The sequence below is a fragment of the Embiotoca jacksoni genome, unplaced genomic scaffold, assembly GCF_022577435.1.
Source record: "Embiotoca jacksoni isolate LCO1_2020_lvr unplaced genomic scaffold, fEmbJac1.0.p SCAF_8, whole genome shotgun sequence".
NCBI classification, from domain to species: domain Eukaryota; kingdom Metazoa; phylum Chordata; class Actinopteri; family Embiotocidae; genus Embiotoca; species Embiotoca jacksoni.
Window position 1 is genome coordinate 15,920,809 of NW_027185436.1, and position 15,374 is coordinate 15,936,182.

A 15,374-nucleotide genomic window follows, 5' to 3' on the forward strand; every position below is an offset into this window, starting at 1 on the left:
AAATCCGCGATTGTTTCAGGCTGAAGTAAATATTTAACTTGCATAGGTTGCAGTTTTCCCAACTTTAAATAGGACTGCTCTCTTTCTGGCAACAGTTTGTCTGCACATGACCTATTTATTATGTTCAACAGCCTGTTTCGTGAACAGTCAATCAATTTCCCTCGTAGTGTATCGACTTACGTTTTACGTCAGCCCGGTTTTATACTAATAGATTTTTTGTTGCAAACTACGAGCATGCATGCACAAACAAGCTCAGCAAATTCGATCATGCCGGATGTCAATGAGTTTTGTCACATAGACCAAGCTGGAACAAAATGCACTGAATGATCTCTGAAGAAGCATGAAAGTCATTGCTATTGCATAACTGAACATAAATGTCCTCTGTTACGCAGGAACCTGTAGAAACTTTCATCTAAAGAGTGGACATTTACCCAAAACTGACATGTTCAGTACAAAGCGACAGCTCATCAACTTTATAGGGGATTTTTGCAAATTATCAGTTTGAGCCAGCTTCAGTGATGACTCAGCAGCCCCATCAGGCTTGACCAAGCACTTCAGTTTGCCTTTGTCCCCTCCTCTACTCCCTGTCCCCCCGGCCCCTTTTGACTTTTGTGGGCCCAGGCCTTTGTGGGTGTCTGACCCCTGTAGATTGAAAAAAAGGAGGAGGGGATTATTGAGGGAGAGCATAGATTGCGGCAGCGTGCATGTGCATGTGTGCAGTGAGAATGTTGATTAGCAAGTGCTGACGCTACGCAGGCCTCAGCTGTTTCCTCTCACCAGCTAATCCCACTACCCAGAAGCCCCTGTGATCCAGAGGTTCTCGGCAGTTTGGTGTGACCAGGCACGTTCAGCATGGATGGGGAGGTTTGGACTGAGGCCCCCGAACGCCTGCTGGCCAGCGCCACATCATCACTGTGACATAATAGAAATACACCCACACTCACACACATGAAGCGCAGCGGTGATGCGAACCCACACATTCCTAGAAACAATGGAACAACCGACATTACTACAGGTCTGAAACTGCTATGTAGGAACAGATCCAGATTTAGGGATATGACATAAAAGCATCTGAGGAGTTCTAATTTGCAAATGTTGTTTTACTAAAGCAAGAGAAGTATAACTCCCTCATGTGCATGTCAGCTTACATTTGTGTCCTGGAATCCTGAAACTACAGTAAAAATAAGATCATACATAATTCCCCAAAAACTTGTGCTGATTAATATTTCTTGACAGTTTAGTGATTTAATTGTTTTGCAGACTTTAAAGAGGCAGTCTGACCTCTGCAGCTTATAATTAACAGAACTGAGCTACTGTTAAGTTATCATTAACACATGTGCTTCTCTGTCAAGTCAAGCCCATTTTATTTATAAACCAAAGAACAAATTTGCCTCAAGGGGCTGTGCAATCCATACAACAACCCCTGTCCTTTGACCTTCGATTCGGATCAGGAGAAACCACCCTGAAAAAGTCTTTAATGAGAAAAAAATGAAAGAGACCGCCAAAAGAACAACTCAGGAAGAGCAGATAAACTCACTCTACGGGCTATCCTCATGGCCTGGATGCTCCTGGATGTCACCTTACGTACATAAACACAGTCTCAGGGTTCATGCCAAATTATTTTACATGAATATGCAAATAATTTTAATTTCCAAAGTTTAACTGCTTGACTCAAAATGTCTCGTACTCAGTGTATGTGCACTGGAAGCCTCAAGTTTCCATATCCCACTTGTGTACCGGACCATCATTACATGTAATATAAACTAATTATGACGCCACAAAGCCATGCTCATACATGTTTTCAAGTGAAGTAACAAAAAGAAAAACTCGTTATTAAGTGAAGGGGGACTTTACAGAATCTGAAGTAATACAGAACGACTCTTATAACATCTGTGTTTGGAGGTATTTAGTTGACACATCCTGTATGAGAGTACGTCAGGGAACACTAGCATCCACTCACACTATCATCCAAGAGCACACACAGCAGCAGCACTACAGCCAGAGTCCCCACCTGTTTTTGTTATTTGGCACAAAGAAAGGAACAGAGATAGAGCTACTGATAGACTGCACAGAGGTGGAGGAGGGAATGATGTTCTTTTTCTCTACTCACAAGGTCTTTTCTTCATGATCTGTCTTGGCAGCTGGTTTTATTCCAGTTTGAAGCACTTCTGCATGAGGAGCCTGACAGCAGAGGCTGCTGCTTTTTCGTCCTTGAAAGCCGGACTGTTTTTCGACCTTGCCAGGAACAAGTTGTTTACTGACAATGAATGCGCCACATCAGACAGCTTAAAGAGAGAATAACTTAGTATGAAACAAAGCAGGACCTCTCAGTTTCAAGCAGTATATGTCATAGTATATGTCACGTCGCTGACGTGTCATGTTTTCTGTCGAGCGCATACAAATGTAATTGTTTTTTTTTTTTCATAGTAAGAGCTGGAATTAGCTGCGGCACCAGAGCCTGGATACATGCACAAAGTATAATTTATGATGATGGTGCTAATTGAAAATCCCTTTAAATGGCCTCGGTCGAGCTGTATGTGCTGTTGTGGATCTCCATGTTTAGTATAGGCAGGAACATGATAGCAGGAATGACAGTGTGCTATGTTCTCATGCCAGGACTCCCATCCCTGCCGTACCAAAGTCCTAGCATGGTCAGGATTCCACCTGTAACAAGTCCCTCACACACACGCACACGCACACGCACACACGCACACGCACACACACACGCACGCACGCACGCACGCACGCACGCACGCGCGCGCGCGCACGCACACACACACACACACACACACACACACACACACACACACACACACACACACACTCTGCACTCTATTCCACTCCACGCCTCTGGCATGTTTGCAACTCTTACGCAGCACTTCAAGTGCCTTTACTATTGCTGGGAGAAGTCCTGCACAGTTTGCACCTTTTTTTTCTCCCACTAGAGAACAGCCAATGGCCAGAATACTTCAAAGTAAAAGTCTAATTCAAGGTACTAAAGATAATACGAGTTGTCATTTTAATTGTGTGCAGAGAAATGCACTAAATAAGACCATATTTGTCAATAAAGGCAGCCATCCAGCCCTAAACTATCCATTATAACTGCGGCCACATACAGTACATACAGGAGAGTGAGGTCAGTTTGATTTCTGTTATCCAGGTAGCAGAGGGATTAGAAATCCTATTGCCATACTAATGCATTGGTAGGATGTCAGCCATCAGCTTATAACTTCATCCCAGCTCGCAGTATAATACTTTACACACTTTGAAAATACTGTCAGACCCGGGCCACAAGGGGAAAGAGTCACCCAGAGTTCATTTTTGACTGATTGCACTTGGACAAGTTCCTTCCTCGCTCTTTCTCTCTCGCACCTCCTTCTTTTTCCCCCCAGCATATGTCATCTGCAGCATTTTGTGCATGCGCATTATTCTCTTTCACCCCTTTTCAGTTTCCATTTTAAGTCTCATGTCATCAACAGATGTGTTTAAAAAGGTTTGCAGAAGCCAAAGCTGCTATGGCAACACCACTAGAGATGTTATTTCTTATCATAACCATGTCAGAAAGACTGATGACTTTGAGCCACTCTGCATGACATGGACCCAAGGAGAAAAATAAAGTCAGCCTGACGTTACCGTCACGCTTCTATGTTCAAAATGTACCGCACAACATAAAGTGCAGCGGTATACCATGCAACTCAAATTACTGCATTTCCTGACCACAGTAAGCAAGGCTGGGTGCTCTGCTCTATTCTGAGAACTGGAAGGGATCTTCACTAGCGATACTCTACCGCTCCTGTTATGTTACCATGGACTTGGCTCAGCGCAGTGAGGGGAAAAACCCCAAAAAGGACACTGAAGTGGTGTCATATAAACCGCAAAAATGTGGCAGTTCATTTCTTTGGAGGTAATTTGACTATGTGTCTGCATTTATAACCTAATATCTGCAATCTCCTTCATTGGGGCATTTAGTGAAAAAGGAAGCTGTGTCTGAGACCATAGAAGCACAAGACAAATGAATGTCAACACCTCATGTAAATATACATCTCTGGTGAGTTAGTTGTTCTAATACACCTTTCGATGTGTTGAGGCTATTTGTGGCATAAAACATATTTCTAACCGCACGTCAAGTATGATTATGCAAGGTGAAACGTGATGCATTTTTTTATGCAGCTCCCTCCCCAGAGTCCTTGGTCACCTTATATTCTGTTTCAAGGGGATGAGAGGCCAGGCTGAGGAGTGCTGTTTCACCACTTGTCTTATTTTACCCTGCCGGTCCCCATTGGACTTTGCTCAGCGTCCTTTTTTAGCACGGCTGACTCATAGCATAGCCCATAGCCCCCCCCCCCCCCCCCCCCGCACACACCCTCCCCTCCTCCCCCCTCAGCTCTTTTGCAAAGTCCCTGCTTCAACCCTCCCACTCTGTGCCTGCTCAGATTCTCCTGAGTCACAGGGAGCAAAGACACCCCTCTCCTCAATCCCCCCCTCTCTGTGTGTCTCGCTCCTGAAAAACAACAGGTGCAGTGGGGCCTACAGAGGGCGGGCTGTCTGCTGGGCAGCACGGCCAAGCCTTCCAGTCACTCCTCGCTGTTATTTCACCCCTCTGCCTTAAAACATCCAATCTGTCACCTCGTCCCGCCATCCTTCACCCAATCTCTTTAAACTCCCTCACCCTCTGTCTGCCCATCCCAGCACCTCTGTCCCTGCACTTGTTTCTCCTCCGCCACTTCTTTGCTTCTCCAACTCCCGCCACTCTCCTCCCAGCTGGATGCACTTTCTTTCCCGACAAATTATACGTTGTTCTCTACAATTACGCATGCACAGCAAAAAGCTTATCATGAAGATGACCTTCTGTTTAAAAATAGCCTGATTAATGCCAGTTTTTGGTGCAATTTTCTCCTCATTATTGTCAATTCTCAGTTTTTCTTTGCACCCACCTTCTCTCTATCCTTCTTTCTTCTACAGTATACAGTATGCTGCATGACTTTACTTCTCTTTTACTTCAATATCTCCTCAATACTTTGCATTCCATTGTTTACAATGAACAGGACTCGTTCCCAAACAAGAGACACCTGTTTTGTGGAACAACAATTCGCTCTTTGCATGCAGCCTTCATGGATTCTAGGCCATCAGTGGTGTTGTGCACATGGTACACTCCGTACATCACGTGGCCTTTCTTCTCTAACCTAGATCCTTCTGTTTAACACCCACGAGGTGTGATAGCTCAATGACTTCCAAAATAGCATGGTGGCCTTATCCACACAGTCAAAATGGGGCGAGTTGTACAATACAACTTCCCAGGGGAAACTACAGATGTTTACAAGCCTAAAAGGGGTTGTTTGTGTGTTAGTTGTGGTGCTTGCAGAAAGGTTCAGAGTATATCAACAGCAGAGCTGCAGTAAAATAAAACAGTCGAATATATATATATATTTTATCTCCTTTCTTATAAAAGTATATCAGCTTGGCATTTCAAAATCATAAAATATGTAACATCTCTGTATAACACCTCTGTATGTCTATGTCTATGTTGCCCAAGGATGTTGATGAGCCTGAGGCAGAATTTTGTACTGCTATTTTTGAATTTATACTCATGAGTAGCCATCAGATCCACCGTTGCCCCGTCAAGACTTAACCCATCTTTATGGTGAGGAGAAGTCATAAAAACTTCTCTTAGGCCTTTCTTAAAATAGGACGCACTTGCAGTTGAGTAGTCTATATATGACAAAAGCCTAAATTGCAGTGAGATTAATGAAGATGTTTGCTGCTCTACAATTAGATAAATATCTTGAAATTCTCCTGTTTGCTGCCTTGTTATAGAGAAAAGGTTTAAAATGGAAAAAGTGAACTATCCCATAATTTCTTCAGTTAGGTAGATCTTGTTGAGAAGGTTAAAGGCCTGCAGGAAGACATCATTTGCAGGGATCAAGATGCTATGTTTAGCTAAGTCATACTGATTTAAAGACTTAAATTTCCTGTCCTTAAATTTGTTGTCAGATATCCCAGGACTGCAGCTCATGTTCCAGAAGTTTCTGCCTGGCTGGTCTGAACCGGACTGGACCTGGTTGGCATTTCCCCAAGCTTGTATTTGCTCCTTAGACCTGACATGTAAACAACATTTTCTGTCGCCCCAGCTGGTGTCTATAAAGTTGAATCCAGGACAATGGATAGGCATGACCAAGTGACTAAACAAGCAACATGTACAAACACTGAAACACCTAAAGGGTGAGTTGTGAGTCCAAAGTTTCCCTCAGCCACACTTTTACTTGTGTGCAAATGAAAATTTGAGGAAAGCCACAAAATATATTAATCACAACAAAGTGAGAGCTGCTGAAATGTCAATGGGATTTCAGTTGGCTCTGTAAAAACTAGGAACAGACCAGTATTACATAACAGATAAATGACCTTTGACAAGTTATAATTATTAAACTTTTTTGAAAGCAGTTTCTCCAAAAGATGTTTCAGGTAAATAATAATAAGTCAGGTTCACTCTGAAACGAATTATCATTTGAGATGATGTGAGGAAATTTGAAGCCCACAGCCAGAATTGTGAGTTTTGGCAAATGTTGTTGAGCAGTGGAGACACAGAGTTGAGAAGGGAGGTGGTATTTGGTTTGAGAAAGGCTTTACTCTTTGATTTATCATAATCGAAATTCCTATTTCTTTTTCTTCTTTTTTTTATCCAGCAATATGGAGATATTGTGGGGTGCTCTGTCTATTCAGTTTCTCAGTCACCATCACGTCAAACTCTTCCACTTTTATACTACCCTCTCTCTCTCTCTCTTTCTTCATTGTAAACCCTGCTCGGTTTCTTTCTCCTTCCTCTGAACCAAGAATCACCACTGAGCCATGAGGGTCTTGTCCTGGGGAGTGGCTTACTGCTTCAGCTGATAGAGATCAGCCAATAAGAAAAGTGGGACAAACCACAGCCTTACTAGATCCACCCACGCTGCTTCCTCCTCAACAAATGATTGCACACACACGCCCACACGCCCACACGCCCACACACACGCCCACACGCCCACACACACACACACACACACACACACACACACACACACACACACACACACACACACACACATACACACACACACACACACACACACACACACACACATTTTCCTTTCACATTGTAAAAATCAGATGTTAAATCTCCAAAAAGAATATGCTTGTTTTGCTTTTTTTCACTATTATACTATTATTCATTAGAGACACATAAACAAGAGATACTCTAGTTCAAGGGCAGCCTGGTCTAGTCTGCATCAGTTCTGTGACTCATTTTAATCATTTGAAGGGGCTGCCCAGTAAAAAAAAAAAAAAGAAAAAGAAAAGACTAAAAGGTCTCTCTCATTTCATCTAACTGAGTCAGTTTTTGGCAGCTGATCTCTTTTCCCTCCAAATGAGGGGAGCTGCAGCAGTGACTGCTGCAAAGAGCTTCGTTTATCGTCACTGTGAGCTGAGCAGCAGACAGAGAGGAATGTGTGACACATAAGTCCAATCATCCTCTGAACACTTCACTTTCTGCCTGCCATGTGCTCAACCTCTTCTTAGTTTCCGCTTCTGTTCAAAGCAAACTGGATGAAGAGAATATGTCATATGGATCATTAATGAGGAGAGTCATTTTTGCGTTCAATATGAAGTTGTCCAACTTTTTCAACAGTCTGACACTGCAAGAAGTAATCCACTACAATAGCTCTGAACACATTCTGTGAGTGTAACCTGGTCAATGCAGCTCAGTATGAGACTTTGAAAGAGCTGCATGAGAAAAAAGGTTAACTAACTGTCTACATTTTTGAAAGGTAAGTGGCATGCAGTGATCTTGAGGCTCCTTTCAAGGCTGTTTGCCCTGACACAACACTGCAAAGTCAGTTGAAGTTTTGAATAGCCTTGTATTATACGGTTAATGACATATAATTTATCTGCTGACTCCAATAAAGAATTTAACTTAATAAAAACCCATTTCAGGTTCATTATTGTTGTTGGCTAAAATACATAAGCACACACACAATTAACTCTTATGCTACTGGGATCACACTTTGCATGAGGTTCCCTCTTGTTCTCATGTCTGCCAATATAAACAACAGGTGGACAAACATTATGACCTATGAAGCATGCAGCATATAAAAAGATCACATTAACTCAGCTTCTTGGTAAAGATGTTTGTGCCAATCAACAGCGCAACACTGAAATGAGAGATTTATCTGAGAGGGATGGATGTGCGAAAAAACAATTTGAGGACACATTCAAAATTTTTGCTCTTTAACCTAATTTTTAAAAACACTGTGAGCTCAGTTCTTGAATACAGATCTTGGACTCAGCATGAAGCTGAAGGGAAGAGAAAAATAATTTAGAACTTGATAAAAAAAAAATAAAGAATTTCTGTTCGGATCAAGCCTTTTCCCCATCATCACAGTAACTCCATTGTTTGACTTGGTCAGCCAGCTTCTCCCCCACGAACCCTCAGGTCCTGCCTGGACTGCTTAGCATCTGACATTTCATCTCTGACACACAACAATAACTGATATTGTTCTTGTGTGCGGTCAGAGCCTGACTGGGTCGGTTACTCCGCCTCACGCCATGCTGCTACCGGATCAAACCAGCTGAGTCTGGCTGAACATACACAGAAGAACCAGTGTGACATGATGACTCTGTCTCTCTGATGTGTCATTTCCTCTGGTTTGTAAAGGTCATATGTCTCTCCACTGAGGTCACCCTCTAATTTCTCTCTGTATCTCTTCACTCCAGCCACTTTCTCCCAGTTTCCTTCCTCATTTGCTTAGTTGTTGTCCTTCTCCAGGAATCTGATATCTTTTAGGCGTGCCTGTAGATGATAGTAGAAATGCTGTAAGTGATATCTGCTAGCTGTCCTCTTATTGTATTTAGATTGTAGTATTTATAGTGTCCGCTTTAGGTCAGAAAGTGCTCTTTGACTCCAGGCAAACAACATTTACTTATTTGGGTGGCAAGGCAATTTATCCTGATTTACCTTCAACTGATGTAAACAGTCTGAGCTGAGATAAAATTAAAAATTTCAACATTGTCATTTTGGTGGCTGGTATCAAGCGCATTGTCTGCAATCTTTGTCTGTACACTGGAAAGGTCGCCTCCCTTACCACATTTGGTGATGATGATCATCATGATGCTGCTGCTTCTGCTGATATTGATAACGATGATGGTCATGGCAGTGAATGGTCACAATAAGCAGTCATGTTCCACAGAAGATGACATGGCGGCACCTTTCTTTCTCACAAGCTGTCACAGCAAAAGTGACTCGTGGGTGATAAGCAAGAACTGGCCTCAGCCTGCTTGATGGGATGATGCACACCAGAGAGAGACGGAGACGGAGGGAAGGATCAGTGAGAAAGACTTTACTTCTTGCCACAGAGAGCTGCAGACTCTCAAATACTTTATCAGGCTCATGGTCTGCATCACTGCATACTATTACACACACACAAAGCTTGCAACGATCTGTCTTATGGACAAGTATATCAAACAGCATTAAACCCACCTCGATGGATACTTGGGATAAAAGGTTATAGATGAGTTTCAGGTCTGACTCTGGTTGTTACCGGCCGTAAAAGAGGTCTATGTTTCTAGCCAAACAACTCATCTCTCCAAACGTGATGACTATTTCAGGCTGCTGGACAAGTTGGAAATATATTTAGCAACCAGCAGGCCATATCTCCAGGGTCAACTTTCAGGCACACGGAAGCATATATGCAGTACCAACACTTGCACAAAGGCAAGCACTGAGGGTGATACAGGGACCTGCACAGACTACTATATGCATGTGTAAAACACACATGAATGCCCTCATACACTTGGGTATACACAAAAAAAACATGGACATGTTAAAGGAGACACTGATAAGCACATACCACAGAAGAGACAATCTAGACTTCTTGCCAACCAGACAGCATAGTGAGAACAAGGCAGAGTGTCATTTGCAGACATGATATGTCTGCTCCTGTTGGCTACATGCAGCCCTCCATTTACACCCCCTGGTCAGCCATGAGGGCAATGCTGCCACGGACAGTGTTGCCTTTCACTTTTGCAGAATCACATTTCGTAGAGCAGCTACAGCCGGCATTCAAACAACACAGTGCCCTCTGAAATTTGGCGGAGAAACAACAAAAGTCATCAAAGGAACAACTAGAAGTCAACCAAAGAAAGAGTTTTTTTTTTGTCTTCCTTTCTTCCCATCTCCTCACTACAGTTGAATTCAACGTTCAGAACTACTCAGTTACATTGGTCTGTGATGTTTATGTCAATGGCTTTAATCTGCCTGACTATTAGTCAGCGGAGGGTTAGAGCCAAAAGTCTCAACCATCTGACCTTGTTGTTGGCAAGATGGTTTTAAATCAATTTGGCTTGTTGAATAAGAAGGCAGAAAGAGAAGAACACTCTGCTCCCATTATAGAAAAGGGCATAATTTGCCATCTTAATGAGAGACAATATAATGTGCACATAAGCTTGCACAGACACACACATGCATGTACACTGGTGGAAGTACATATTTGCATCCTGTCCTCGCTGAGCTCATTGGCTGTTTCCTCGACCGGACATGATGGAAGATAGTTCAAACATATGCAAACACATGTATAAAAGCACAATGTCCTCAGTGGCCTCATTCAAACATGTTTACTTTGAAGCTTCTATGAGTAACTCCGTCCCGTCTCCGCACATTATGCAACTTTCCGTACGTGAATGAAGCTTCTGCTGACTCTGTGTCCTGCCGCTTTTTTAGCTCGGTGGTGTGGTTTAGGGGAAGCTGACAGGAGCATGGGGAATGTGATGGGAGTACAAGCGCCATGTGCGTAATACACAAATTCACAAATGCTTACTACTAGCACAACTCATCTGCTCTTGAACTTGGAACAAATTTCGGGGCTGTGAATGCACACAGTAGTGCTGACTCAGCATCATCTCTGTGGGATACAAAGAACTGAAAGAGAAGGTTTGATCTCTTAAACACTGTTAGCATGGATGTGAAAGTTGTGTTATTTGTTGTATGCGCAGTGATGATTTCTACTTCTCAATTTGATTTTCTCTTGAATGAAATCTCCATGGAGAGTTAAACCTCTGTTATCAGCTTCCATGCCCTTCAAATTACATTTAAGCAAGTTATTGATTATCCAACAGACGTCACAGTGGGCTAATTGGTTGATTAAATTACACCTATACTGCCAAGATACTTTCAATGTGGGATGATCACAGTGATTAGAAACAGTCTGGTACTTTCAGTGCACAATATGTACATGGACTGCCATAACCCTCTTAACTGTGTGTGTTATCTCTAAAAGAACACCGAATTATATGCACCTAAGGTTACTTTAAGGATGTGAGAACAGAAAAACAGTACGGGTAGCACAGGTTCATTTTGTGTGTCTGTTACTCCTGTGTTGTCTTGTCTTATCCATCCCTCAACACCTCAGTGTCTTGATTCATTGTCTGGTTGTATTGATTTAACCAACAAAGACTCTGCCAGGCTCTACTTTGTGTGTGGAACTGGGTCACAATCCTATTGTAGTCTGAGACGAGGCGTTGCATGTTCCAATAAAAGGTCGGGCTGGTTCATGTTTGCCTAAACCGTGCACCTATTCAAAACATAAAGAATTGAGGAGGGGATTTGTTACATTTATTATGGTGTAGAGAAAAGACTGAGAGAAAACAGTAAAAAGGTGGCCTTATTACGTTTCAGACATTTACACCCTTTCTATTGAATTTAAAGAATTATGTAAACCCTAGAGATACTTGTTGCCAAAATAAACTTCAGTTGAATATCGCAGAAAGCATAAATACAATTCCATTTCATATTGTTTGGTGGTGTAACTTCCTCTCAAAGATGCAGGAGGAAATCGTGAAAGACAAACGCCCCCCTTTTTCGACAAACCTTGCTTTTAGGATGAGGTGATTTACTGAGAAGTAAAAGAGTCATCATCGGAGCATCCATACAAACATGCAGCGAGGGAATTGTGAATCAGGCTGGCTGTCTGCTGTCTCATCTCTGTCGTTCCCTGTGGGCACAGACAGACAGAATGACAGACAGAGAGGCCTCAAAGGTGAGAAGGGACCAAGGATTTCAACGTAAACATGTTTGCCTGCTTTTTGGTGTCTCTGGGACTGAGACTGGTGGGTTGGGACATGAAGCTGGTTGCTGTGTCTGTTTAATTGCTATCCCCCCTATGGCAAAGATAGGTGATTTAGATAATGTGAGCACTTTTACTCAAGCTCCGTTCATCTCATCTGAGACTCTGTGATGTACTGGCAGGAAACTTATTATTTTTTATCAGCCACCAAATCAGTGCCTGATGTCTCAGGACTCAGGAAGAACCAATTCCACAATTCCACATTAGCAGCACAAATTTATCTGCAATTTCTGAGCAGCAATTACTTATGAAAAGAGACACCACCTTTGTAGTGGTTTACAACCTGATCTAATCCTGGCTCCTTGTAAAACACTTCACCTTATTCCAGCATGACATAAGATTGGAGCAAGACTGCATATATGTGGTTAGTTACACAAGTGAAATTTACTATGAAATATGTAATGTGCGATGGGATAACTAGTGGTCAGCAGTTTTTATGCAGCACTTAATTAAGGTATCTATCAGTGAGTCTGAGAGAAGGTCAAGGAGCCTTGGTGTTTCTTCTGCTGCTGATGTTGCCATCACAATATCTCATTATCATTAAGGACACAAAGTACTTTTTTATAGGCATTCTAATGGATACATAATGGAAATATGTAATGTCACATTGATGGCAAGTAAATTAATTGCTTGCCTCCTCACTGCTTTTCTTAGAAGGAGGTAAACAATAAAACAGGGCCCTTGGAAATGCTGGATGACAATTAAAAGTTCTGACTCCATTATTACAAGCTGAACTGCTGCTGGAGAGAAAACAATCTCAGAGGCTGCTGCCATTAAACTGTGGAGTGCCATCTCATTACAGTGACGTTTTTCTTCAAATCCCAGAGGACAGACTCCCACTGACGGTTAAAGGATTGGTTGCTAAGTGATGTAATCATATCTCAGGAAAAACAGACAAAGCTAGGGTATTAAACGTTGGTGTCTGAGAAAACTTCTCCACCCTCTATTGTGCACAAAGTTTGGTTGCTGCTTTTCTCTGAGGGCTGGAAAAGTGCCACAAAGCACACTCACCTCTTCCTGCTGCAGCTCTCCCATTGTCTGCTGAGATCATGTCCTCAGCTGTCCTCCACAGACCTGGGTGAGTAGCTGTAATGAGCAAGGTGCTGTTTCAGTGGCACCAATAGGGATGGCAGTTTGATCGGTAAACTTTAGTCTGTGTTTTTTGTCTTTTCTTGGTTTCCCCATGTAAATCTCACACTGTTGCACTTTCTTGAGCAGTAAAAGTAACGGCCTGCTGCACAGCCACTAACCAAGTTCAGAAGTAGAGTATATGGAGCGCAAAGGTGAAAGGGCTGTGCAAAGGTCAAGTAGACGGTGGATTCCAAGAGGTTCAAATCTTCTGGCAAGGTTGAAAGAGGAGTATTTGCTGGTCCAACAACAGCCACTGATTCTTTACAGAGCAGATCAAAGATGAGCCTTTGCTTTAATGTATGCTTTTAAATCAAATAGATTAAAATGTCACCAAACGGTTAATACAAGTAAACTTTTACAGTATTTTGAATATTCTATACACCACTGCATTTCTTCAAATTTTTTATTTTCACGTTGTCCTTCTTTGCTCTCTGCAGATACCAACAGACCTCTCCTAGGTGTAGGACCACTTTGTGAAATTCCTGTGGGGCACCGATCATTGACACAATCCATCCCTCGTGAGGGTGTGACCCCTGACCCCCACAGTGAACCACATACATAACCCTAAGAGAACCCCCCTCCCTCCCCCTCACCACCATAATTAACTGCCTCTTTGACAAGCTATGATCTATAAAAATTAAATCAGGACATCGAAATGTAAAATATATGGTACATTATTTATTAACAATGTTACACAAGCTTCATGCTCAGCAGCAGAAGTTGTGCTAAAGGGGCACATCTGTCTATCTCTGGCTAAAATTCTACAGAAAAACAAAAACAAAATATACATTCAGATAATAACTCCATCAAGGACTTTTAAAAAATAAATTTAGTAAAACATTTATGTATATGTGAACAGATGTACAGTAAAAATCACATACAGTATCAAACATCTATACGAAAAAGGTCTATTTAATGAACTGTTTTAGTGCAAAGGATTTTACAATATAAAAATACTGTTTCGTAACTTTCCTTTCCAATATGAGGAACAGAGGACGTGGGATCTGTGTGAGGTGAAAAGGTTAGAGGTGTGTGTCGGCAATGGGGATTCGTCTCAGCTCAACTATCTGGGAGTTGGTTACACTTCCTCCGTCGTGGCTCCCGGGGATGGACTCGTTATCGCTGACATTAAGGCCGGTCCCTAAAACACACATAATAAGTTACATTACTCTCAAATCCAAAGCATAATTCTGTTTCTTTCTATTTATTTATGTAATATATTTGCAAGAGTTTCTGCAGTATAGCAAGGTGTATTTGTCATCATATATTACTGAGTAAATTAGACAAACTAATATCCACAGCTTCATCAGTTCAGTGTGTCCTTTGTGGTGTTATGTAATCAACATGCTATATGTCTCGATGTCTAGGTTATCAGACAGCATACTTTAGTGGATCGGATCAGTCATGGTAATGATATGTGAATGGTGCAGACTGACAGACTCTAATGTCCGACTTGAAGCGGGCAGTGTAACAAAGTGGGCAGTGTATTAGTCAAAGGTTAAGTCATACAGTGGAACACTGACATGCTTTGCATATGATAAACACATGCTCAGCTATGATATGGTATTCAGGAAGTACTCAAAATAACATTTCTATGTCAGCATGTCACCCTAGTTTTCTAGATTTATAAACACGTGGGGGCTACTAAAGATTTTAACTAAATTAAAAGTTCAAACTTGTTTTTAGTGCATCATACTTTAATTATTTTCAGCTTGGTATATTGAAAGAATGTCGTGCAACAAGTTTTAATTTTGATGGATTTGCTCTGAGCTCACACTGGTCTGCACTTTGAGGTGTGTGCATTCTTAAGGTAAGAAATTCTGATTCAGATATTATGTAACAGGCATGTTTGCACATAAATATACTATTTTACTTTACAGTTACCTCACTAAGAAAATTTATTGTTCGATGACTTTGTAGGATATCTGAAGAGCTCAGTGTATTTTGAAAGTGAGGCACCAGACCAAGAAATGAGAGATATTCATTTTTGACGATGCAGCAATTGTTGCAAATATTTGTGACCCTTGTGACATAACCAGACGAGAATCCGGACCAATGATCCTTCATAGAATCAGGTATGTCAAGCCTTTTGACACC

General features: G+C 41.9%; 1 protein-coding gene across 1 annotated transcript in view; it reads right to left on the bottom strand.

Annotated features, from left to right (window-relative positions):
- Nucleotides 1-13,935: 13,935 nt before the first annotated feature.
- Nucleotides 13,936-15,374, bottom strand: part of adgrv1 (adhesion G protein-coupled receptor V1) — a 103,370-nt gene continuing 101,931 nt past the window's right edge. Inside the window, exon 96 of the mRNA XM_069178331.1 lies at nt 13,936-14,418. Within this exon, the coding sequence (XP_069034432.1) occupies nt 14,300-14,418 (119 nt within the window). The 3' untranslated portion in view covers nt 13,936-14,299. The remainder of the gene's footprint in view (nt 14,419-15,374) is intronic.